At 38.2% G+C, this 10293-nt stretch overlaps 1 protein-coding gene and 1 long non-coding RNA gene across 2 annotated transcripts in view; one reads left to right on the plus strand and one right to left on the minus strand.

The window, feature by feature from the left end:
• Positions 1-1895, minus strand: part of LOC107755423 (uncharacterized) — a 14146-nt gene extending 12251 nt beyond the window's left edge. The window contains exon 1 of the long non-coding RNA XR_001641695.1: positions 1786-1895. This is a non-coding gene — a long non-coding RNA (uncharacterized LOC107755423). The remainder of the gene's footprint in view (positions 1-1785) is intronic.
• A 230-nt stretch (positions 1896-2125) lies between these two features.
• LOC107755424 (inward rectifier potassium channel 2-like) lies at positions 2126-6919 on the plus strand. Its single transcript, XM_016572203.1, has 2 exons — positions 2126-2196; positions 4975-6919. The coding sequence occupies exon 2, from the start codon at positions 5220-5222 to the stop codon at positions 6501-6503; it is 1284 nt and encodes a 427-aa protein (XP_016427689.1). The 5' UTR covers positions 2126-2196; positions 4975-5219; the 3' UTR covers positions 6504-6919.
• Positions 6920-10293: the final 3374 nt, after the last annotated feature.

Raw genomic sequence — 10293 nt, forward strand, 5'->3', positions numbered from 1 at the left:
CAGAGGTATGCAAATACATATGTTGACAGGCAGGTAGGACAGCATATTAAAACGCTCGGACCGAATGTTTTGATTAGACGAAAATTTCTTGATCCTACACCTTCCACAGAATATATAAATACAGTCAAATACATTTAGACCACTTAACCTAATGATTGCTATCGGGATGTGAAGAGACTTTCAACCAGCATAACAAAAAATGTTTCTGAAGACAATCACCTATTGCACCTTTAATATAAATGTATATATTTTAATATTTATGATATAATATATTAAACAGTTTATGTATATATAAAATGATTTTTTAGAGAATTTTTATAAATGTTTATTTGATTAAATTACTGTTGTTATATATATAATCACATTTTAAAATTGTTAAACCATACACTGATGTTATCCCATTGACCACATCCAATAATTTGGCATGACAAAAAAGTTCAGGATGTCCTCTTCAAAACAGACCAGGACTCAAAACAGTGGCATGTATGGCCTCAGAGATATTAACAAAAAAACATATGTCTACTACAGTGAATAAAACTGCTGGGTCCCAGGAGGTTTTCCTGGGAAAGTGAAGTCTCCAGCCCTCCACCTTGTGGTTAGATGCAGTGCTGTCCAAGCATTGCCTCAAATTAGGCTGAAAGGTAAACAGGCCTGACAGCTCATGCACCACGTTTCGCCTATAAATAGTCTGTATTATTTATAGACTTGAACAAGAAAGTAACTAAAATAAGCACTCTGCAACAGCTTCACAAATAAAAGTTTAACACGGCTCATTAGTTATGGTAAGTAAGCAGTGTGTGACACGCAGCAGCCGGGAAGGGCAAAGGCCTGTGGAACACTTACTGCTGGGTTTTCATTGGACCACTTATAAAGAGAAGGAGAAACATTCCTCTGATTGAACAATAAATGATCGTTCACAATGGTCTTGAATTACTGATTCCCAACAATACAATGCAGTCATTATATAAGATGCTGGAAGACAAACAATACCTGAATAAATTCAGAGTAGTCCTGTGGAAATGCAAACAACGGACCCTATACTATTTGTTGATCATATTTCATAATAGCAAAACCCAGAATAGCACGTTTCCAAACTGTATTACTTCACTGTTTTTTGTTTCACTGGCATATTCCCAGACTAAAGGCCACAACAGTATCTCACGTTAAATTATTTTATACAGCATTTGTTTATTGAAACAAAATATCTTCATCTTCAAAATATCTTTAAAGAATTGTCTGGAGCCTGATAAATGACATTCACATTGACTTTGGACTCACTATCAACAAATGAGACATATAATGTGCGATTCCTATAGTATGTGTTGAGAAGAAATACGCAACGTTACCATAAACCACAAACTAAGCTTTAAATTCTATTTTATTTCAGGAAATGGACGTTTCAGGAAATGCTCATTCTTTAACACTTGGCCGTATTAACGTTACTCATAGTTAAATATCTGAGGTCAGTGTGAGAAATACACCATTTTTTTTTCAGTGTACTTTACTTTTCAGTTAGAAATGTTCCTCACTCACAAACACGGGTCGCCAACTGTCGTTTTAAATCACGTTGCGATTATATTGATGACTTGTAAACAGATTATGACCGAATGTTTTGTCGAAGTAACGTAAGACAATGAGAAAAATCGTACTGTTGCTATGGTTACCTCCTCAGGCGAACGCGGCGTGTTTGTCAGCTCATTGTGACTAACTTGTAATGTCACTGTGGTGAAAAGGTTGTTTAAAAATTCTGCTGACACATATGCATACTTATGAAAGAATACATACTTTTAGACACCACAAGCGTTTGTTTTGGCTTCCTTCGGGGGGATTCAAGCCTTAATTAGCAAGCCGATGTGGGTCCGCGTTTCACTTGCTCTCCAGACTGCTGAGGAAGATTGTTTTATCCGCGCGTGAAACTCTCCCTCTCTCATCGGATTGGCGGTTTTCAGGGAGGGGGCGTGGCTAGCTGTTGCGTCTTGTTTAAATGGGTTTGAAGCCTAGAAGAAACAGCACGAGTTACCGCACGCCGCAAACAAGAGGAGAAACGTGGAGATTTTTGTTCTTATACTTCATATCAAATACTATTAATACGTTTCGTGGAGAGAACAAGATCAATGAGAAGACAGTGTGGATAGTAAAACCATTCGTGGGATATTTTTATATATGATAACTTTTTCGTGATTTACAAATGACTAGGTAAGGTCGCACATATATTTGCTGACATATTTTATGCAACTGTTTTGTGCTATACATTTTTACATTTTATTTGAAAATACTGTTGCTCTTTCAGTGCACAAGAGACTTTTAGTGGAGTTCTCGGTTATATTTGACTTTTGATAGCAGATAGTCTAATTTAATACAGCATAGTTTGAGAACATTGTTGAGCTCTCTATTGAAAGTTTATAGCAGACACATGATATCAGTAAAAAAAAAAAGGAGAAGCAGACAGTCTCAGTTTGAGCTCCATTTAATATTATTGCTGTCTAAGTGATTACTCTTATGGGATGGTAACGAGTTATTTATTCAAATTTATTTCTGACTCATGTACATGACACTTCAATGAAACATGTGAATGTGTTCAATATTTTTTTTATTTTCTCTGAAGACAAATGCACAAGGTGACACAGCATCCTGAATTTCGTATTACTTTATGCATGTAGACTATTAAGTAGTCATTCAAAAGAAAGAAACCGTGAAAAAAGATTAAGGGAATGTCTTTTCCTCCAACACCTGTTGACTTCTCCATATACCTCTCTGCATAACAGATTTGCCTTATAAAAGGAACATATGGGGTTTAGTACTGCATTATTTGCATTGTTACATGCAACACGTGAGGTTAAATATTATATAGCGTATTATTGTTCTTAGTTGTCTTTTCTATTGAACTCAATGTTGCTAAGTATGCATTTGTCTAATATATTTGGAGCACAGCTGTGCTCAGCAGTTGTCAGGCGACAGTCGGCTGACAGACGCGCAGATCCTCTTTTATGCCCTAAACACTCAGAGACTTTCAATTGGCAGCTAAATTGGTGCTTAGCTTGCTTGTCAGGTCTATGCACACCACATAGTGTAAAACGTTAACGGTGATAACAGGGCAAAAGGAATTTCCCTAAAATATGCAACCATATTTTTGGAATATTAATCCTAGTTAGATCACTCAAAAGAATGTAGACTTTTATGTAACATTTTCCATTGGTCCTCACTGGTCCACCCCATCAAAATAAACATCTTTCCTAGATATAAACACTGTCATATTATGTTTCATGTAAGAAATAATGGCATCTATCAACCTGCTCTTTATCTGAATGTCTGTGGGGGCCACATGTGAAAAACATGTCTTTAGCAAAAACCAAAAGAAAATAAACAGCTTACTTTTGGTTTAGATGGCAGAAATGTCCTTACTAGTATATATAATAAAAAGTAATTTCTGTTTAAATACACATTTTCTCAGGTTCTTTCCGTCTTACTCGCTTGCTGTCTTTTTCTCTCTCAAATCGTGCATCTGCTAAATAAGATAAAATGGGACCTTTTTTCAGTTATGGTTTCTAAGAACTTTGAGGGCAGAATAGGAGCTTTAATGAGTAGTGTTTTAGCCCTCCCCGGGGAATTGTCACAGGGCTGTCATTATACTGCTGAGAGAGAAGATGAGGTCCCAGAGGACAAGCTCTCAAGTCAACAAGCCTCGTCTCAGTCCCTGCTCTGCACCCTACTGCAAACCATTCTTAGCTTGTTTTTACCTTTGCTGATGTTTAAGCAATAGTTCAGAATGCTATGTACATTGAGACAATATTTGAAGAGGTTGGACGCAAGAATACATTTGATCAGAATGCATGCTGTTCTCCATCGACTAAATTAGTTCTCTTTCCTTGTTTGACTCTTAAAATGTCAAAAATCCTTTAGGGAACAGGTCTTATTTTATAGCGCTGTACTTTCATGGAAAATATCAGCTGTTTCAGCTTTTTACCTGGAATACCTGTGATGACCTTTTTGTGATGATTTGTGAATATCCTGTCATTTTATTATTGTTCAGTACACTAAAAATAGATAACATGTTAAATATACAGAGGATACTGTAAAGGTTTTGAGTAGAGCTTTCAGGAACCCACTGTTGGTTATAGATGAGTTTTTGCCCATTTAAATTAGTGCATAGGTAATAGACATACGTGACTGAACAAAACATTTTTCCATTCACCCATACCCTGATTAGCACAGTATGTGAAAACGGGTATTATTAATGGTCCTGTGGGCAAGTACACTATATGGGAGAAAGCATAAACAGACAGGTTGGCATGGCATTATCAAGTGCTGTGGTGCACTGCCTGGCAAAATGTCATTGTCATTGTATTCAAGAAATACATTTTTGACTAAAATAAATTGACACAGGTGTTGGTGACTGAGATTGAAATTGACATGATATAAAAACACAAGAAAATTATCTTCCTCAACATATGGACAATAAAACTGATGATCCATAATAATAAAAATAAGTTTTAAAAAATCTCACATTTAAACAAGAAACTATTTACTTCATGGCCTCATTTCACAGCCTCACTGATGATTTAGAGAAGTCCAACTTAGGTTCTATTATTTTGTCCATTTTGAGTGAAGTCTTGTTGGCTAACACTGCTGTTTTTTTCCCTAAGTTCGAAAGGAATGGTCAGGGTGCTCTAAAGTTTCAAAGTATGAGTTTTTGATTAAGCAAATACCATGCATCAAAGTTATTGGTATTTCATGTGATACTAAATTCAGAGGGAAATGTTAACATTATGATATAATCAGTGTACAAATTTATCAGTTCAAGCTGAGACTAGCATGAGAATGCGTGAGAATTATGTGCATCACGTTTGGTCTCAGAGACTCGTGTGCTGTTAGATCCAAAAATTCAGTTCAGAGAATGTTCATGTTAAGAGAATGTTGAGTTTACAGTCTCAGCCAATTAATGTTAACGTGTATCTTGTTTCTTGTTTCTGATAGGACATTTGATCAATGATATCACCAGAGCAGATGAGAACCGAGTGATTGCCCCATCCTTGGCCCTTTCTGTCAATCAAAGGTCCAACTGGAGCAAAGAGACGCCTCCTGCGTCCGGCTCTGAACAAACCCATTTCCTGCTTGTGTTGGTCCCCGTGAGTGTTTCAAAACTGTTTCTCCAACGCTTTTTCCAGAAACTAAGACTGTTTTCCAAAGCAGAAACAGCACAGACCTCCCAGACTGAGGTGATGGGAAGTGTGCGGGCCAACCGCTACAGCATCGTGTCATCAGAGGAGGACGGTATGAAGTTGGCCACTGCTGCGGTGCCAAATGGGTACGGTAACGGGAAGGGTAAAGTCCATACCCATCACCAGACCCAGAGCAGGTTTGTCAAGAAAGACGGACACTGCAACGTGCAGTTCATCAACGTCAGCGAGAAGAGCCAGCGCTACCTGGCCGACATCTTCACCACGTGCGTGGACATTCGCTGGCGATGGATGTTCGTTATCTTCTGCTTGGCCTTCCTGCTGTCGTGGCTGTTTTTTGGATGTATCTTCTGGCTGGTTGCAATATTCCACGGAGACCTGGATAACGACGGGCCCAAGTGTGTCTCCAACGTTAGCACCTTCACGGCTGCCTTTCTCTTCTCAATCGAGACACAGACCACTATCGGCTACGGTTATCGCTATGTTACAGATGAGTGCCCCATCGCGGTGTTCATGGTTGTATTTCAGAGCATAGTCGGCTGCATCATTGACGCCTTCATCATCGGTGCTGTCATGGCTAAGATGGCAAAGCCCAAGAAGCGGAACGAGACTCTGGTGTTCAGCCACAATGCTACAGTGGCCATGAGGGACAATAAGCTGTGTCTGATGTGGAGGGTGGGCAACTTGCGCAAAAGCCACCTGGTAGAGGCCCACGTTCGAGCTCAACTCCTTAGATCTCGCACCACAGCTGAAGGAGAGTTTATCCCTCTAGACCAGATGGACATCGACGTGGGGTTTGACAGTGGTATTGACCGCATCTTCTTGGTGTCACCGATCACCATCGTCCATGAGATCGACGAGGACAGCCCTTTCTATGACATGAGCAAACAGGAAATGGAGAACTCTGACTTTGAAATCGTAGTTATCCTGGAGGGCATGGTGGAGGCCACGGCTATGACCACCCAATGCCGCAGCTCCTACGTGGCCAGTGAGATCCTGTGGGGACACCGATTTGAGCCTGTCCTCTTCGAGGAGAAAAACTATTACAAAGTAGACTACTCTCGCTTTCACAAGACCTACGAAGTGCCCAGCACCCCCCTGTGCAGCGCGAGGGACCTTGCTGAGAAAAAATATATCCTATCCAACTCGAATTCTTTTTGCTATGAGAATGAGGTGGCCCTTTCAAACAAAGAGGAGAAAGAGGAAGGGACCGGGGACAGCCTGGGCCCTGGCGGGACAAACACGGACACTAGCTCAGACTCTGACCACAGCCAGGCCACTGTTCCCTTAGAACCGCGGCCTCTACGGCGGGAATCTGAAATATGACTGTGCAGAACTAGCGGAAAGGTTTTACAGACACCTCTTAATACAGGCACATTGAGCTGAACTGAGCCCCTCGGCGAGGCAGACTCAAGCTAACGGTACAGTTACGAGGAGGAATCGACAGAGAAACTGTACAAGAGTGTTCTTACGAGTATGCATGGTTAAATAAAACACAGCATAGAGGCACTGCACAGCTAATGAAGAATGCACATCAAGGGAGAAGGAGAGAGAGAGAGAGTTCCCCATTTAGGTGACACTACCTTTTTAGACCGTTGCTTCTGAATGACATGAAGCCGAGAGGATATAACTGGTTTCAAAACTTGAAAATGAGCAGGCATGTGTCCATGTGCAGTTGTCCAACGATGGAAGTATGATTCGAGCTCAGACCAATATTTTCATTCAGCCTTTTACTCATGCTGCTACCAAAGTTGATAATATTGTGGAAAATTCAGATATTAAGTTCTGTCAATTGAATTGAAAAATAAAATAAATGCTTAATATTAACAATATTAAAATTAAAATAATAATAGTTCTTAGAAATAGAATTATACAAATCAGAAAAAAACACAGCCAGGAGTGTTAGTCAATGTCTTAGGTATCATTAAAAAATCCTGTTCCTACCATCTAGTTAATTATTCCATCATCCCCTCGTTTCCTTTCTATTTAAATCCACTGGCCTTCGTGTGAGGCTTCGGGTATTTCTGGAACAATCTTGTTTAGGTGTGTGGGCTTAGGTGTGTGACCTCTATTTGGGTATTTTTTAATACAGACAACTTGGTGTCTGCTCTTAAAAAAAAAAAAAAAAGACATTAAGTTGGAAGCCCTCCATAGTACATTTCAGGTTATCTGAAGGGAGAAATGCACAGGAACATGCCTGTTTATTGCGATATATATATCGGACAGGGTCTTTAGATCAGTATCAGAATGAGAATCACAGTCGTCATGTCCGCATGGACAAAGAGAGTGAACGTGTTAATGAATGTCTTTTTACAAGTGCTGCTATGTTGCATATTATAGAGTTTTAGACTTAAACCAAAGAGTATTCAAAGTGATCTTTCATAAAGAATGCATCAAATTCTTTTATTAGACATAGGACAATAGGACAAGTCATGACGTGGAATAAAAAAATATATATTTGTAAGTCAAAAGAAATGGTTTTTGTTTGCTTACGCACATATATGGTTTATTTTTATTGATTATTTTCTTATTCAAAGCCAAATGTGTATAAGACAAAGACTATGAATAACAAAGCCCATTGGAAATAAGAGCTACAGGTTAGCCTACCTTATTTTCAAACCCTCCTTTCCATCCCATAACTTCATTCAGTGTTACCGTAGTTTAGTGCTACATGAGTGTTTGGGTTGGAAAATGTTGCTAGAAAACCTTTAGATTTAAGGTTCTATTTGCATGGATTACATATAGTTTCATTTACAGACTGCGTGAGTGTATATTGGCCGAACGGTTTGGGTTCTATTGGAAAGAAACAGGACAGAAAACAGAATCCACTCTCCCTTCTGACTTTAAACCTCTCTAATAATTAATTATTTCTCAATCAACTCTAACCTCTCGTCTTGCCTGACAAACTGCAATACAACCCTAATGACTTGTTTGGCAGGTGTACCAAGGACTGGGTATGTAGACTGAGATCATGGTACTGTGATCCAATGACAATCAGAACACAGAATCTGAGCTCAGAACCGCACTTGCACACAAAATGTGCTCCTGAGATATCACTTGACGTTTGATTGTGATGTCTACCGTGTCTCCTCTCACCCTTGCTTTTTCTTAAATACCTGAAGTAACCCAAAAAAGCCACTAGAGCATGTTCTCCGGAAAGCTCTATAAAAGGAGACAATAAAATTAGGGGATATTTATTTTGAAAATACTGCATGTTATGCAGCTGTGTTAAACGTACAAAAGAGTATAAATTGCTATCAATGCTGTGTCGTCCATAGCTTTTCTTTTTTTGTTTTTGGCATGTCATTTTTTTAAGAGACACTTGATGAACAGCCAAATATGCAGTGCACCTGGTTCTCACTGTTGGCTCGTTTGAAGAAAATGCTCCTTTTAATGACTGAGGGTCTATAGGCAGTGTTTCTTTCTCTCTGTTGTAAATATCCCCATACTTTATGCAGTCGTTTTTGTATCAGTCTTCCCTGTTGTACTGAAAGAAAACAATGGAATGTACAGATTTTTATATTATGATTAATATTATTGTTGTTCTTATTATAATTATTATTATTGTAATTATTATTGTACATGCTATTTTATTTCATTTTTCAATAAAACGAGATTGAATGGTCAAAAGTCACTGTGTTCCTTGGGTAACTTGGATTGGTAAATTCTTTAATTAACATTGGAAACACTGGAAAGTATAATATTTTTTAAAGACATCCTAAAAATACATATTCTTTCATTTATTGATGTTTCTTCACTTTTATTTACCATGGGTTGATTTTAACATTTTTTATGTTTGTTATTTAGTTACTTATCTTTTTTATGCTACTTTTAGAATGCCTTTACATATAAATTACCTTCTTTTACCCTGTACCAGGCCCAGATTTTTAATTTTAAAATTAATTATGATAAATATAAATAAATAAAATAATATGATAATTTCAAATGCTAGCTTAAATTACACTTAACAAGACAAAAAAGTCAGCCATATTATTTCAAAAATGTAATTTCCACCACAGAATGTTATCAAATACAAAACTACAAAACATAATCTGAGATGTGGTGGAAATGACAATTCTTCTGTGACATTTACGTTCACTGATGTATATTATTAGTGGATAATTCAAATAAATTAGACAATGAAAAGTATCTTTAAAGAGAGTTTATGTTCTAAATGTCTACAGGACTAAAAGTGCTCATAGTTGAAGAAACACCCATACATTTTATTTTCCAACTCAGTGGGTTCATGTCTTCTATCTACCTATTTATCAAAAATGTCTTTGGGGTCAGCTGTATCCCAGGCCAGGTCATGGCCACAACTTACGTAAAATATCCTGTTACTGTGAGATATAAAGCAGAGGCTAAATATCCTAAAAAAAAAAACTCACTCACTTCATTCCTTTTAACTCAAAGCAGCTCTTTGCCACATCTTGGCACACCTGTAGAAGCAGATAACCTAAAGTGAACAAAAGTATTACAGACAGAGTTAAGTGAAAAGCAAACGCTTGTGAAAAACCTGCGGTGCAATTGTCAATGAACTGCTGGGGTTGACATCTAGAGCTTTCAACGCTTTAAAAATGATCTCCATCAACATGGCATTTCTTTTTTCATAAGTGCTACTAACTTTAAAGGACTCACCTTCACACTTCTCGCACCAGATGTCTGTATGACCTACCACCATTATGTCAAGATGAGAAATACCAGTTTGTTAGGGAAAGGAAATGAGATCTTAAGTAATACCAAATAGGGATGACTGTCATGCTCTGCACATCCAGCACAAGATTTGTGTTTAAGAAAAATGATGGAGAAACTCGATTCAGATTGGTGCCATGGAAAATATCTCTATACACAGGAGGCTTGAGTGACACTAATGTCAGCTGAGGTAGCCTGGATTTTTGGAGCAATGGAAAAGGAAGGAACTAAGTGTGTGTGTGTGTGTGTGTGATGTGTGTACCTGTTTTTCTATTCTGGTGGGGACTTAAACCTGAATACACACAGACTCGTGGGGACTCGTGTCACGGTGGGGACCTAAATTGAGGTCCCCACGGGTAAACAAGCTAATAAATCAATCAGAATGAAGTTTTTTGAAAATCTAAAAATGCAGAAAGTTTCCTGT

The sequence above is a fragment of the Sinocyclocheilus rhinocerous genome, unplaced genomic scaffold (assembly GCF_001515625.1).
Source record: "Sinocyclocheilus rhinocerous isolate Xijiao unplaced genomic scaffold, SAMN03320098_v1.1 scaffold140, whole genome shotgun sequence".
Lineage (NCBI taxonomy): Eukaryota > Metazoa > Chordata > Actinopteri > Cypriniformes > Cyprinidae > Sinocyclocheilus > Sinocyclocheilus rhinocerous.

Coding starts and splice junctions, on each gene's coding strand:
- LOC107755424 (XM_016572203.1), top strand. CDS start 5,220: ATGGGAAGTGTGCGGGCCAACCGCTACAGCATCGTGTCATCAGAGGAG.